The sequence below is a fragment of the Hipposideros armiger genome, unplaced genomic scaffold (genome assembly GCF_001890085.2).
Source record: "Hipposideros armiger isolate ML-2016 unplaced genomic scaffold, ASM189008v1 scaffold_94, whole genome shotgun sequence".
Classification (NCBI taxonomy): domain Eukaryota; kingdom Metazoa; phylum Chordata; class Mammalia; order Chiroptera; family Hipposideridae; genus Hipposideros; species Hipposideros armiger.
Genome location: NW_017731444.1, coordinates 382,743 through 398,813, shown reverse-complemented (window position 1 = coordinate 398,813; position 16,071 = coordinate 382,743). Strand labels below are relative to the sequence as shown.

Sequence of the window (16,071 nt, the reverse complement as noted above, 5' to 3'; positions counted from 1 at the left end):
TAGGAGGGTGGGGGAGGGGGGTCCTTTATTTGATCTCTGGGTGTTTCAGAGCTTATTAAGACTTGCTGCTTTGTGCCTCATACTTTGGAGCTATTGCATTCTTCATGTGATGTTTCCTTCTTTTTTTTGGTGGTTGTAGTTTCACCTTCAGTAGATGTTACAAGATCTGTTAAAGCATGGATAGTAAAAGAAGAGGCCAAAACTTCAAATTCTACTTCTACAAATCCTACTCCTTTCGTGATGCCAACATTCAGCCCAAATCTAACTCTGGGATCCACCTATGTAACCACTGTCAATTCTTCAGACTCTGACAATGGGACCACGAGAATAGCAAGCACTAATCCTGTAGTCACTACAATTTCACCAAATGGAACATGGCTTCCAGATAACCAATTCACAGATGCCAGAACAGAACCTTGGGAGGGGAATTCCAGCACCGCAGCAGCCACTGTAAAAACTTCCCCTCCTTCAGGTACTAGAGATCGTTTCTGTTTGTTCTTTTTTTTGCTCTTTGAGTTTATTTACCCTTTTATTATTTTTGTTTGTATTTTCTAGCCATAAAATTTCTTGAAATAAGTGAAATTGCCCAAACAAAGTAATGAAACCTAGATATAGGGAATTCTCAGGAATATATGGTTAACATAGGGTTAAGAGGAAAGAACAAAGATTCTAGAGGATATCCTGCTTTGCATGGCTTCCTGGTTAGATTGGGAGGTTTAATCATATTGGGAGGTAAAGAAGAAGGTTGAAAATATGAGAAAGAGGGGTGCTGATTGATGATGCAAGAGACTGAAGATGAAAGGATACAGAAGCAAAGTAATAGGATTATTCCTGAAAAGGAAGGGATCCATGGAGACCATGGGAAGGAGAATGGGTCTGGATGTCTAAAACAATTAGATATGGAGTGGAAGGCCTGTGTCCAGGGGTGGGATTAGAAAAAAGAGCTCAGGGAAACAGTAGAGTTGCAGTGTCAGTTTGTTCAGGGCTTCAGCCCAGCCTAGGCAAAGGATATCAAGAGAAAGTTCTCAGAATAAAAAATATATATGATCCTTCCAAATATGAAAAGATGCTCAACCTCATTCAGTGAAATGCAAATTAAAGCTACACTGAGATGCTAATTTTCATCTGTCAGATTGGCATAGATCCAAGAGTTTGATAATCTCTACTGCATTGAAGAGAGTATAGGAAAATAGGCACTCTCGCTGCTTGTGGGAATATATTTCCCAATAGAGAGAAATCTAGCAATATCCATCAGTTTACAAATGCACCCTTAAAAAATAATTCACCCTACCAATATTCTCATACATACGTGAAATGACAAATTGTATTATTTGTAAGAGTACTCTGAAATCAACCTTAACATACACTGACAGGGAAGACTGGATAAATATATTAAGGTATATATAATCATACAGTGAAGCCACCTCTGTAGTATAGAACAACTATGATAGGCTGAAATATGCAGAAGTGTACACAGTATATTTATTATTTATGTTATAAATGGAAGGAAAAGGCATATACATATGTATATATGCCCTTGCTTATTTTAAAAAGGAGAAAAACAAACTCAAAGCAAAGGTCAATAGGAAAGAAAATGAAGAAGATTAAAGAATTAATTCAGAATAGGTCCAGTATCCAAATAGTAGTTTTAGAAGATGAGAACAGAGAAAATTGGAGAGGGAAACAGAAAACTAAAACAAAAATATACAGCAATTATTAAATCCAGAAAAAGATTGTACAAGAAAAGAAAATCACATTTAACTATAGCTCAGCAGGTAATAATATTACATAGTCATAGTAATATAAAATACTGATTTTATAATATAAAATACATAAATCAAATAATGATTTAACCAAAAATTGTGATGTAATAATTATGGGAGGATTGGTGAAATGATGGTGATGAGTAAAATGTGGGTTTCAGACTGTGACATCCTCATATCCCATAAAAGTTTCGTTGTGTTTTACTGATGTTGAATAAAAGTCACCAGTGAAATGTAGTCTCAATTTCCCCAAAGACATAAAATGTGTTAACTGTATTAAAATATCAAGCTTTTCTGACTCATTTATGGAAGCTTTTAAATGTTAGGGAAATGAGCCCTTTGCCTACCTGTGATAAAGCTTCAAATATTTTTCCCCAGTTGGTCATCTAGCTTTTCTGCATTGTAGAAGCTATCATTAGCAATTTTTAAATTTTTTTAAGTAAAAAATTTATCAGTTTAACTATATGCTTTCTAGGTATTGGATCAGATATAGGAAGGCTTTCCTGACTCCAGTATTATGACATAATTTTCCTTATGTTTTTCTCTAGGTTTTTCTTTCTTCTGTATTTTTGCATATGTATGTGTGTGCTTAAATCTTTGATCCATTTGGAATTTATTCCCATGTAAGGAAGGTGTGACTACCGATCTATTTTTTTCCCAAGTGGTTAACTATTTGTCCTGATACCCTTTAATGAATAATCTATTTTTTCCTCATTGATTTGAAATGCTACCTCTATCATATATTGAATTCTGATACATATTTAGGTTCCCATATGTATTTGAGTCCTGTTTCTCAGCATTTGTATTTTATTTTCACCTTTTTCTCTGTCCGTGTACAGAATCCCACTGTTTTAATAATTGTAACTTTTTAAAATACTTAATATCTGATAAGGTGAGTCATACTTTACTTTGGTAATCTTATTTTTCAGAATTTTGCTAGCAATTCTTGATTATTTTTCTTTATGAACATTAGAATCAACTTGTATAACAGGAAAAAGTTTTTGTTGATCATGTTAAATTTATAGATTAACAGGGACAATTGACATCTTTAAGTCTTCCTATGCAAGAATATGGTGTTGTCCATTTACTGGTTGTATTTTGTATTTCTTGAAAGTGTTTTAAAATTTTTGCCACTATGTCACACATTTTGTTTAGCTAATTTCTAGATATTTTGAAGGTTTTGTATTTTGTTAATATAAATGGAGTATTTTCTTCCATGATATTTTCTAACTGACTGCTGTTGGGATATGAAGGCTATTTTTTTAATTAAAACATAATGGCATATAACATTTTAATTTTAGATGTATAACATAACACTATTGATTTTTGTAGGTGTACTACTGGTCATCTTAATAAATTTCCTTAGTGTTTGGCATAATTTTCTTAAATTATCATAAGTCTTTAAATCATCCCATCTGCAAATATCTACTCCTAATTTTTAAATCTCTTTCTTTCTTTTGTTTAAATAAATTAGTAAATACCTCAGAACAAAGTTAGGAAACAGTGGTAAAAGCATACAGCCTTGTTTTGTACCTAACTCTAAGGAGGATGCTCACAGTGGTTTTCCATTAAACATGGTCCTTACTCTTGGGTTGAAATAAACATATTTATCATTTTGAGGATTTATCAATTTATTCCTGTTTTAAAGAGCATTTATGTCAAGAATGGATGCTAAATTTTGCCAATTGCCTGTTCAGTTTCAGTGAGCAAGATCTATATGAATTTTTTCTTTTTTTAATTGTATGCTATGGTGAATCATATTAATAGATTTCCTAATTTTGAACTATTTACATTTCTGCAAAAACAAGTCTACTTTGCCATGTTGTATTTTTCTTGAATGAACTGTTGCAATTTCTTTGATATTATTTGATTTGGGATTTTTCCATTGATATTCATAAGTTATTTCTAAATGAAATTGGTCTGTTTCCTTTGTATTTTCTGCTGTGTTTTGATAAGTTCTAGTAGGCAGTATTTTATTTAGCTTCATGGAAAGAATTGAAATTTACCTAGAAAACTATGCATTTCATTCATGTTTTCAAAATTATTTGAATGAACTTGAGGAAAAATCATCTCAGGATAAATTTCTTAGATACCGTGTTTCCCCAAAAATAAGACCTAGCCAGAGAATAAGCAGTAGCATGATTCCTCCAGGATATGGAAGGCACGCAACCCCTCACATGAGGATTTTATGACTTGTTTCAGGGAAAAGGGTGCCTTTTCCACAAACTCCTTCAGCTTAAAATACCGTATTTGCCGGCGTATAAGATGACTGGGCGTATAAGACGACCCCCTAACATTTCCACTCAAAATACAGAGTTTGTTATATACTCGCCGTATAAGACTACCCCCTCTTCCGCACACCTTCCACACACCAAATAAAAGGTAAAACAATATCAGATTTGATTTGGCCCACTGAAGTGCAAACAAGCGTATTGTATTTCGTGTCACCACATAACCGTTTTGGCGATGTTGAGCCACCATGTCTGCTACATGTTTTTCGAGTTCTGGCCAGTGTGGGGTGCCTCTTCTTAATGCACACTTACCCCTTGGCATACTCTTTAATGCTTTCTCATTTGATTTCCAGTCCCGAACCATCTTTTCTGTTACTCCATATTGTCTTGCAGCAGCACAATTATTATTTTCCTTAGCAAAGTTTATAACTTTCAGTTTAAAATTTGCATCATACTTCTTTCTTTTGGCTGGTGCCATGATAGGGATGATAGGGGTTTGACTGGTCGACATTTTCTATGCTGTACTGTACAATGGTGCAGTATTGTGGTTGGCTGTTGGCTGTATACAAAGCCTGATTTGATTGGTCCCTGCTCCCTGTTTGCCCGCCCTGTCACTATAGCAGTCTGGTCCACCCTTGCATCAGCATCTCCCTGGGACCTCACTAGTGCGCAAGTGCGAGCTCTTCAACATTCTAACAGGCACCATGATAGCGCAAAATCGCGAATCTTCAATGCATATGTAAAGAAATATACGGTAGCCCGAATTTACCACACTCGCAAAATCGCACACAGCCGACCATACACCCAGTATGGTATCGCGATTCACGATTTTGCGCTATCATACTGGGTGTATGGTCGGCTGTGTGCGATTTTGCGAGTGTGGTAAAATCGCATAACAGCAAAATCGCATAACAGCCGAGCATACACCCAGCAGCGCTGCTGATGCCTGAACGGTATGTGGAATGAAGTGGGCGGGCATCGGGAGGCCACTATGGCACGGGGCAAGCACTATGGGCAGTCTATCTGAAGTGTACCTGGCGTATAAGACGACCCCCCACTTGGAGGCATATTTTTCAGGGCCAAAAAAATCGTCTTATACGCCGGCAAATACGGTATTCAGTATGCCAAGGTGCCATATTTTGGCACCTAAATTCATGCTATGGCTTATTTTCCGGCTAGGTCGTATTTTCGGAGAAACAGGGTAGCTATGAATATTTCCTAATATGTACAGAGAGTGCCAAAAAAAATGTATACAGATTTTAAGAAAGGAAAAAACTGTATTAAAATTGTAATACAGTGAATGACGCTAGCGTTCATTTGATTAACACCATCTTTTGAGTGAACATCATACTGCACATTGCTACCATAATTCAACTCAACTTCGAAAAGTATTACATAGATAACATCTCTTAAAATGTGTACATGTTTTTGGCACCCCCAATATATATTAAGGATATATCTATATATAGATATATATAGATATATATATATACACACACACACACACACACATATATATATGTATCACCACCATTTTACCAATCCTCCCATAATTGTTACATCATAATATTTGGTTAAATCAGTATTTATGCATTTTATATTATAAAATCAGTATTTTATATTACTATGACTATGTAATATTACCTGCTGAGCTATAGGTAAATGTGATTTTCTTGTATAATCTTTTTCTAGATTTAATAATTGCCTTATATTTTTGTTTAGTTTTTAAGTGTGTGTGTGTGTGTGTGTGTGTGTGTGTGTGTGTGTGTGTGCGCGCGCGCGCGCGCGCGCACGCGCGCGCGCGCTTTTACTGTTTAGGTTGGCTAACCATTTATCTGATTCGTGGTTTGTTGTTTTTCTTCCAGAGAACCTGCTATTGTATATTTATTCTGTCTTTTTTACTTTTTATTTCATTAATTTATTTTTTATTCTTATCCTTTTTTTTCTGCTTTTCTTAAATTTATTTTGTGTTTTTTCTCTCTTCCTGAACAAAATGCTTGATTTGTTTATTTGCATTCTTCCCAGTTAATTAATATACTTAATGCTATGAATTTTTTATAAGCATAGCTTTAGCCTTTTCTCATATGTGTTCCTGTAGATAGTTGTATTAGTTACGGTGCAGTCTAAGCTATTCTGACAAAGACACACCAAAATTCAGTGACTTAAAATTAAGACAAAAGTGTCTTTTCCCAATCGCATTCCAGAGGTAGGCAGGGGGCTTTGCTTCATCAGGGACCAAGTTCCTTTGTTCTTGTGGCCCTGCCATCCCAACAAAATTACCCTTGTCTACTTGGTCAGAGATGGCTCTCTGGGTTCTGGTTCCAGCTCCTGGGAAAGGTGAACAGAGGCAATGGGGACAAACAATTTCTTTTCCAAAGGATGTGACCCAGAAGTTACCCTCATCACTTTTGCTCACATCCCATTGGCTGGAATTCTTTATATGACTACACCTAGCACAAAGATGTCTGAGAAACATAGTCTCTAGCTAGACAGCTTTGTGCTCAGCTACAAAAAAACAGGTGTTTTGTTTTTTTTTAAAGAAGAGAAGACTGATATTGGGAAACAGTTGGTAAATTCTGCCACAAGACTGATTTTATTGTTTGTTTGTTTGTTTTTTAAGGTATTTTGCAGTTTTGTTTTGTTTATAATTTTCAACAGTTTTCTTTGTTAATTTCTGATTTTATTGCATCATGATAAAAGAATATTGTCTGTATTATTTCTACTGTGGGGAATTTATAAGGGCTTGTGGATATTCCTTTGAAAAGGTTTTCTCTGTTAGTATGCAGAGTTTGGGCTATACTGATTAGACTTTACTGCCTATTATCATTTAGGTCTTTTATATCCTTAACTCAGTTATGCCCTGTTGCATTTTAATGATCTGAAAGACATAGAGACCTCTAATACCATTGTTTTTGTATTTCTCTTTGTATTTTTGTACTTTTATGAATATGGATGCTGCATTGTTTTTGTACTCAGAGAGAAGGACAAACCATTGATTAAAATTTAGTGAATCTGGGAATCTTGTTTCCTAATTGTTGGAGGGTACCTCATTCTAGCTCCAGCATATACAAAGAGGAAAGTATCTATATTCCTAGAGCTTAGTTTGTCTTACCTTAGATTGAATAGTAATGTTTTTCTCTAATTTGAGTGAATGTTTCTATTTTTCACTTATTACACAGGTAATTCTGACTCGAAGGACAGAAAAGGTGAGCCACTCACCTTATGTCTGTTGTTCCTTTTACAATGTACAATATTTGTCATGTTTCCTCTGTTCACAGTCTTGGTAACCTTGTGTATCTGTGGCTGTTATGTGTTTACTTTCCCTTAAGTTGTTTACATAGAAAAGAGTAACAGAAACAAGTACTCATTATATTTTTAAATGTAGATTACAGATTCTTAACAGCTGTGACTTTTTTTTTTTTAAGATTTTATTGGAGAATTGGGGGAGGGAACAGCTTTGGGGAATCGGGGAAGGGGAACAGACAAGTTGCTGTTTTTCTGTTCTTCAGTCTAGTTGTGGAGGACGTCACTTCACTGGCTCATGTTGGTATTATCATTGCGCTCTTCCCGGGTGAGGCAGATTGGTCGCCGGCCTCTGGACGGCCGCTCATGGCGGCTGCCAGCCACTCACAGCAGCTCATGCCAGCTGCCGGCCCCTCACGGTGTAGCTTACAGCAGCCCATGGCAACCCCACTGCAGTGTAGGCTGTCACCGGTGACTCATGGCAGCCCAGCTCCAGGTCAAGCTGTTGTTCATCATCTTAGCTGTAGAGGGTGCAGCATCACTGGCCCTTATGTGGGATGTGAACTGGGGCCCTGCTGCTCAGAGCTCGCTTTCCCAAGCCAACTCTTAACCGAGCCACTCAGCTGGCCCAGCTGTGACATATTTTAACAAGTAGTGAAACAACTGTATTTTACTTTATCATGTCACCTTGTTAATATTACCCTTTGGTGATATCAGACCATAATTTATGCACCTTAATTACTAATTGCTAGGTCATAGTTACCTTTAAAAGTTTTACCTTTGTGTTGTTTTTCACTAGTCTATAAAATGTCGACTCTGTCACTTTATATGGATTTTATGGATTTTCAGGCCTCTAGTCTCTAGTGTAAAGTCCCTGTGGCTGGAGATGCTGTGTTGGTGGTCTAAGCAGGACTGCTGAATCCCTTATCACCAGAGAACAGAGTATGTGAAGTCCAGGAAACTAGTTATTTTCTCATGTGTTGTTTTTTAAATGTATTCCAAATTATTTTGGTAGAACCTGCTTTTTTCCTAAAATATGTAATAAATATTACATATATAACATTTACCATTTTAACTGTGCAGTTCAGTGGCATTAAGTACACTCACAGTGTTGTGCAACCATCACCACCATCCATCTCCCGAACTTTTTTATCATCCCAAACGAACTCTGTAACCCATTAAACAGTAACTCCCCATTTCTCCTTCTCCCAGCCTCTGGTGACCACGATTCTACTTTCTGTCTGTATCTATTCTAGTACCTAATTTAAGTGGAATACTGTAAATATATCTACTCTAGGTACCTAATTTAAGTGGAATCATAACAATATTTGTCCTTTTCCTTCAAAGCATTTTTACTGGTGTTAATTGGATGATTTGTGTAATATATAGTAATGCATTAAATCCAATTCTGGCGTTATCTACCAAGTACCTCTTTACCGTGAAGTCATTGGTTATAAGTATACTCTCCAGTTGTTATTAAATCTTCACTAGTTTTACATCTGTTTTATTAGTTTTGTTCTAGGGGAAACAGACTCTGAGAAAGAAATTTGCATGCAAGTTTATTGGGATGTACTTTCTCCCTATAGTACCTATGAGGCAGTAAGGGCGATAGTGTTGGGAAGGGGGAGGAAATGAGATGCCCTGCAATCAGAGGAAAGATAGCAAAAGCTTCAGCTAATCCCACAGGAATCTCTGGAGCTGGAAATAAGGGTCAGAAAGTGCCTTTCCCTTGGCCAGGTTACTCCCTTAGGCCAAGGGCAGTTCGTGGGGAAGAACTTGGCTGAGAGCTGTTAGCTGTCAGCTCTCCCAACAGCTGGGAGAATAGGTTCTTTGGTCCTGAAAGAGAATCTGTAACATCTACTTCTGTTCCCAGGAGGTTCAAGCAAGATAGTGATGCATGCTCCCATTCATAAATAGAGATTTTTCTCATCTAAGAAAATGCTATTGAATGATTTTGATAATGTTAAACGACTTTGGAGAGGCAATGTTTGCAGTGGTTAAAATCATGGGCTCTGGAGCTAGACCACATGGTTTTGTGTGTTGACTCTACCACTTACCGGCAGGGTGGGGTAGGTGTTTAACTTTCCTGTGCCTCATTTCACCATTTGCAAAATAGGATAGAAACAGAATTTCCTTCATAGGGTTGTTGTAAGGAATGAAGTAACATATGAGTCCTGACAATTAAATTTGGGAATTCATCCTAGAAAAAGTGCTACCCACCTCTTTACTGAATATCACCAAGGTCACCTTCAGAATACTCCCCTTGGGAAGCTATGCACCAGTGTCAGCACCTAGTCCACCCTTCAAAACAATTTTGGAACTTTTTTTCTGAAATGGCCATCAGAGCTGTCGTATTACTCTTGATGTCCTGAATGTCATCCAAATATCTTCATTTCAATATTTCCTTTATCTTTTGGGTAAAGAAAGAAGCCATTGGGGGCCAGATCAGGTGAGTAGGAAGGGTGTTCCAATACAGTTATTTGATTACTGGCTAAAAACTCCCTCACAGACAGTGCCTTGTGAGCTGGTGCATTGTAGTGATGCAAGAGCCATGAATTGCTGGCAAAAAGTTCAGGTTGTTTTCATCTAACTTTTCCACTCAGCCTTTTTAGCGCTCCCAAATAGTAAACTTTGTTAACTGTTCAGTTGGTACAAATTCATAATGAATAATCCCTCTGATATCCAAAAAGGTTAGCAACATCGTTTTGACTCTTGATTCGGACTGACAGAACTCTTTTGGTCATGGAGGATTGGCTGACTTCCATTGTGCACTTGGACGCTTTGTTTCAGTGTCATATTGGTACACCCATGCTTCATGACCAGTGAGTGATAAGATAACATGGCCCAAAACATCATCTTGCCTCTCCAAAAAGTCTTGGCAAACTTCAACTCTCCTTAACTTGTGTTCATCAGTGATCTCCTTCTGGGCCATTTTTGCACATACTTTTCTCATGCCAAGATTTTCAGTTAAGATTTTCCTGTTTCTCTATTGATGTCTGCTATGCTTCTCACAGTCAGCTCTGACCTCTCTTCATCAATGACATATTTCCTCCCCTCAGAAAAACATTTAATCCATTTGTATGCTGCCATTTTCTTCATGGCATTATCCCCATGTACTTGGACTAGCATGTCCCTGCTTTCACTTCCATTCTTTCTGAGTTTAATAAGAAATTTAATGATTGTTCATTGCTCTAATTCAAGCTCAGACGTTCTCGCGATGACACACAAAAACATGCAACAACAATAATGAATTCCACTCGGCAAGACACTGCCACACATCGATACCAACAGAGCTGTGAGACACTGCTATACCAAGATTATGAAACCTCACCGAGCTGTTTGTACAGTGCTGCCAGTGTAAGCACATGGTGGCAAGTTTGTGAACTTAATTGTCATACCTCTTATGAATTGCTTGGCCTCCTGCTGGGTTGGCACATAGCAGTTGCTCAACAAATGCTGGCTATCCCATTGTTACTCCTACTACCAACCATCTCTACTCTGTTACCATCACTATTAGATGAGAGACTAAGGAGATCAGGAATCTTAGCCATTCATTCAGAACTCGTAGAAACAAGGGCACTCCTAGGCCTCTTGGAGGCTAGTGTGCAAGGTAGCTCTCAAGGCAATGTCATCTTGCAACCATACCACCACAGCGTAGACCTCAGCTGATCCTCTGCCCTGTGCATTTTAAACAAAATTCTCCATAAACCTATCTCATCCTAATTTTAATTTTAACAATAGAATTTTCATATGAAGACCTTATAACTGATAATTGTTAAATAGCAAGAGCACAGGATAAAGCTGTTAACATAGTTTAAATTGTTTTAGATATGCAATACAGCAAGTCCTCACTTAATGTTGCCAATAGGTTCTGTAACTTTAAGCAAAGCGACAGCACAAAACCATTTTACCATAGGCTAAATGATACTCGTATAAACAAGAGTTAAGTTCCTATGGCATCTCATTAACATAATGAAATGACATTGGACAAAATATTATTCAAGGACCTGCTATAATCATTTGTATAACTTTTTTTTTTAAATCTGGAAATAGCATCCTGTTAATATTTGCAAAGGAGTCCTTGAGCTACAGTGTTCTAGAGCTGGACAAGATAAGCCTTGTACTGAGCCCCAGAGACTCCTTAAAGTTTCTCAGCTATCAGATCAAATCAGATCACCTGCTCCCCCTGGCTTTCTCTTCAGTACTTTCCTAGAGTTGGAGTCTAGAAAGGGGTTGACATTCTTGTTCAAAGAGGTATTTTTGGATTAGCATAGCAAGTGACATTATTATTGTGAACTCCATTTATGATGGCTTCCATAAGCACCTTCAATAATATATTCATTCATTCAGTACCTGTTAGATACTGAAGATTCCAGAAAGAAAAATGTTCCCTGTCTCATGGAAGAAGCACATGAACACCAAGAATCAAAAGTCCACTCAGCTACATGCTATTGGATATACCACACACAGTGCTGTGGGAGAGCTTAAAAGACTCATTGTATCTGGGGAGTGGGAACAAAGCATGGAGGTGAGCTTTGGGCAATTTAAATTAATATATAGTAGTAACTGAGGAAAATGAGGATGTACCAAATTGGATAAAAGTAAGGAGACATGAAAAAGTAAGTCATGTGTTTGAGGAACTATGCACAGCTGACATGCATGAGGTAGGGAGTGGTCGGAGGTAGCCTCAGCAGAATGGGCCTCATAGTGCATTGAGCTCAAGAGTCAGGGCGTCTCCTGGTGATGGTAAGGAAGGAAGTGACATGCTCAGATTTTTGTTTAGAAATATAACTCCAGAGGCCTTACGGAAGATAGATGGACAATAGAAATTAAGGTTTCTGAATGGTAATTTGGCCCAAGCCAACAGTGTTTGGGTTCAGGAGGCAACCTGGTGACTTGTGCTGTTTTTAGAGCCAATAGGAAGCACTTAAAACATTACAACTCTGCCTTTGAGAGTTGATAAATACTTTTTCCAAAAAGTGTGGATACAAGGCAAATAAATGGGCCTTAGGAATTGAAGCTAGAGAAGTATGGCTTTTACTTCACTGATTATTTTAGTAGTGACCAAAAGTGTATCTAAGTCCTAAGTTGACTGACCTATCTACATGTGAGCCCTTAGAATAATATGACCGTTTGTTTTCTTGGAAAGGGGGTATAGCAAATAAACAGCTGTTGTCCCAAAACACCATTTTAGTATTTTCGAAATGCTGCTCCTAACCTGAGTCTAGGAAGTGAACTTTTGCTGGAATGGGTTGCAGGGGAAAGTGGGAAGAGCAGGGCATGGACCAGTGTGCCTGCCTTGCCTGCATCATGCAAGGCCACTTCTGCAAAGGACCCAGTCCAGGGCTAGCCTAAGCATGGTGAGAGGACAAGTCTGTCCAGTTCAGGAGGAGCCCTAGAAGAGTGACTTGATCCTGAGCCTGTTGCCAAGTCTGAGATTTGATACAGGGAGCTGGAACTTTTTGGGGTTTTTTTTTTAAGATTTTATTGTGGAATTGGGGGAGGAGAACAACGTTGGGGAATTGGGGAAGGGGAATAGACAAGTTGCCTTCCTTTCGTTCCTCAGTCTAGCAGTGGAGGACATCGCTCACTAGCCCATGTTGGTATTATCATTGTGCTCTTCCCGGGTGAGGTAGTTGCTTGCCGGCCATTGGATGGCCGCTCATGGCAGCCACGGCAGCTTGCGAAAGCTCATGCCCACTGCCGGCCAGCTCCACTGCAGCCCTCGCCATCACCAGCGACCCACGGCAGCCCAGCTCCAGGTCGAGCTGCCATTCACCATCTTAGCTGCAGAGGGCGCAGCGTCACCAGCCCTCATGTGGGATCCGAACCGGGGCCCTGCTGCCGAGCTGGCATCCCAAGCCAACTCCCAACCAACGTGTCACTCGGCCGGCCCTCCTATTTTTTTTAATAGATCTGAGTCATCTTTCCTCACAGAGGCCTGGGAACATCTTTATTATCTGTATTGTCTTTAACTGTATCAAAAACCTGAATGTAATTCAGAAGTCAGGAGGTAAAATCTGACTTGTATGATAGAAGACTCTTCTGACCTGAAAGTTTGCAGTAGTTAAAGTGTTGTTGGTCCTGTACTTATGAGGAGTCTGGAGAATAGTGTAACTTTGTGTTCTTGCTTTAGATTTGCAGCTGTGTAACATGGGCAAGTTAATCTCTCTGCTCAGTTTCCTCATCCATAAAATAGGGTTTAATAATGGTATCTATCTTAGGGGTGTTAGGATAATTGAATGATATGATGTGTGTGATGCTTCTACATAAGTGCTTAAACATTAGCTGTAATAGATTTTATTAGTTTCTGAGTTATCTGGCTAGCTGACTCTTCTCTTGTCATATTGCTTGTAGTTGTCAACTCTACTACTAGTGATCATAAACAATACTGCTCTGTTTGTGCCTTCTTGATACTCTATCCATTTATTCAGGACTTTTTCTGACCACCGCATTTTAACATCACAGAACACCTCCCCCCATTCCCTTTTTTTTCTTCATAGCACTATCGCTATTTTGTGTATTTCTTACGTATTGTCCTGTCTCCTCCACTAATATAAGCTTCCTAAATAAGGATAAGGAACTTTGATTTGTAGTCTTAGGACATGCCTAGCACAGCAGCCACTCAATATATATTTATTGAATGAAAGACCAAATATTGAGCACAGAGATATCTGGGGTAATATTGAATCCATGCCCTTAAGAAGTTTATAATTTAATGGACATATAATCAATGACCTTAATTCAGTCTGATAAGAGTTATAGCAGAGTAGGTATGTAGTATTATGGAAGTACAAGAAAGGAGCAGTTACCAAAAGAAGTGATATTTGAGCTAGAATTGTGTAAGAGGAGAGGTGGTAGTAACATTCTAGATCAGAAGTCCACAAACTTTTTCTGTCAAGGGCGATAAAATAATTTCAGTTTTGCAACCATACTATTTGCCACGTCTCTACTCAACTCTACCTTTGTAATACAAAAGCAGCCATAGACTATATGTAAATAAATGAACATGGCTGTGCTCCAATAAAATTTTATATACAAAAACAAGTGGTGGGCTACATTTGGACTGTAGTTTCTCTTTTCTAGACAAGGACCTGCCTGAGCCTAGAAAGTTGTACCGAGGTTCTCTACTAGTGTGTGAGCTTCTGGATGCCAAGGGCACATCTTTTCCCTTCATATCAGGCACTTGGCAAATGTTGCTTCTTTTAAATCTGATATTAACTATAAGAGTTGGAGAATGATATATTTGCATTTCATAAAGCATTCTATTGTACAAAGGTTCCAAGAGATTGTCACACTGCTACTGAGTAGCATAGTAGAGCTTTGAACTCCCAGGTCTGTCTAATCCTAAAGCCCCAAGCTCTGGAAGTGGCTTTCTTTTGACCTCATGTTGAAATGAAATTTTGGCTAGATAAATAACTCTAAGTTAAAGTCCTTTGTAAGAACTCGATAGTACACCATTGACTTCTAGCAATCGTATTTCAGATAAGCAAATCATATGTGAATCTGATTCTCATTTCTCTGTAGGGATCCTTTTTTCTTCTGTTGGAAGTTTTTAAGGATCGATTGTGATTGGTTGATTTATTGCAAAATTTCAAAAGTTTTGTCAGAATGCATGTACGTAAAGATCTTTTTTCATTATTACCATTCAAACTTAATGGTCCTTATTGGCCTGATAACACAGGGAACTTTCTTGTGTAATTTTTTTTCCTCCTTCTTACTGTTTTCTTCTTTGGGAACTCCTGTTGAACAGATATTAGAACTCCTAGATCAATCAAGCTTGTCTCTTTTTTTCTGCTCTCGTAATTTCCATCTCTCTCTTACTGCTCTGTGTTCTGGGAAATTCCATGGTTTGCTCTTTCACAGTACTTATTTGTTTTTCATTATGTCTTGTTCTCCTGATCAGCCTTTCTATTGAAATGTTTTTTCCCTCAATCATATTTTAGTTTTCTAAGAACTCTTTCTTAATTCTCAGATTGCTCCTCCTCCCCCTGTTTTTTATTGTCACATGGTTACAAATGGTAAAATACACATGAAATTTACCGTTTTAACCATTTTTAAGTATAGTTCGTTGACAATTGTTATGTAACCATCACCACTATCTATCTCCATAACCCTTTCATCTTATAAAATTGAAACTCCATACCCATTAAATAATAACTCCCTATCCCCCTCCTCCAGCCCCTGGCAACCACCATTCTGCTTTCTGTCTCTGAATCTCACTATTCTAGGTACTTCATATAAGTGGAATCATACAGTATTTGCCTTTCTGTCACTGGCTTATTCACTTAGCATAATGTCCTCAAGGTTCAGCCATGTTGTAGTATGTGTCAGAATTTCCTTCCTTTCTAAGGCTGAAAATATTCCATTGTATATATAGACCACATTTTGCTTATTTATTCATCCATGAATGGACAATTGGTTGCTCCTACATTTTAGCTATTGTGACTAATGCTGCTTACGAACATGGATGTACAAATATCTCTTCAAGACCTTGCTTTCAATTCCTAGAAGTGGAATTGCTGGATATGGTAATTCTTAATTTTTTGTGACACTTCCATATTGTTTTTCACAGCAGCTGTACCATTTTAAATTCCCACCAACAGTACACAAAAATTCTAGTTTTGCCACATCCTGGCCAATATTTATTTTCTGTTTTGTTTTGTTTATAGTAGCCATCCTGATAGGTGTGAGATTGCTCCTTAGTTTATTTATTTATTTATTTATTTATTTATTTTTATTGGGGAATTGGGAGATGGATGCTCCTTATTTTATATAGTAGCCTTTTAAAAAGTTAATAGTGTCCTCTTGCACAAATTACTATATATATATAT

The 16,071-nt window shown here is 37.8% G+C and overlaps 1 protein-coding gene across 2 annotated transcripts in view; it reads left to right on the top strand.

The window, feature by feature from the left end:
• Nucleotides 1-16,071, top strand: part of PTPRA (protein tyrosine phosphatase receptor type A) — a 141,124-nt gene that overhangs the window by 79,444 nt on the left and 45,609 nt on the right. The window contains exons 4-5 of one of the 2 annotated variants that reach the window (XM_019645714.1): nt 140-472; nt 7,174-7,200. In XM_019645714.1, coding sequence (XP_019501259.1) covers nt 140-472; nt 7,174-7,200 — 360 coding nt within the window. The remainder of the gene's footprint in view (nt 1-139; nt 473-7,173; nt 7,201-16,071) is intronic. The other variant, XM_019645715.1, reaches the window with a different exon arrangement.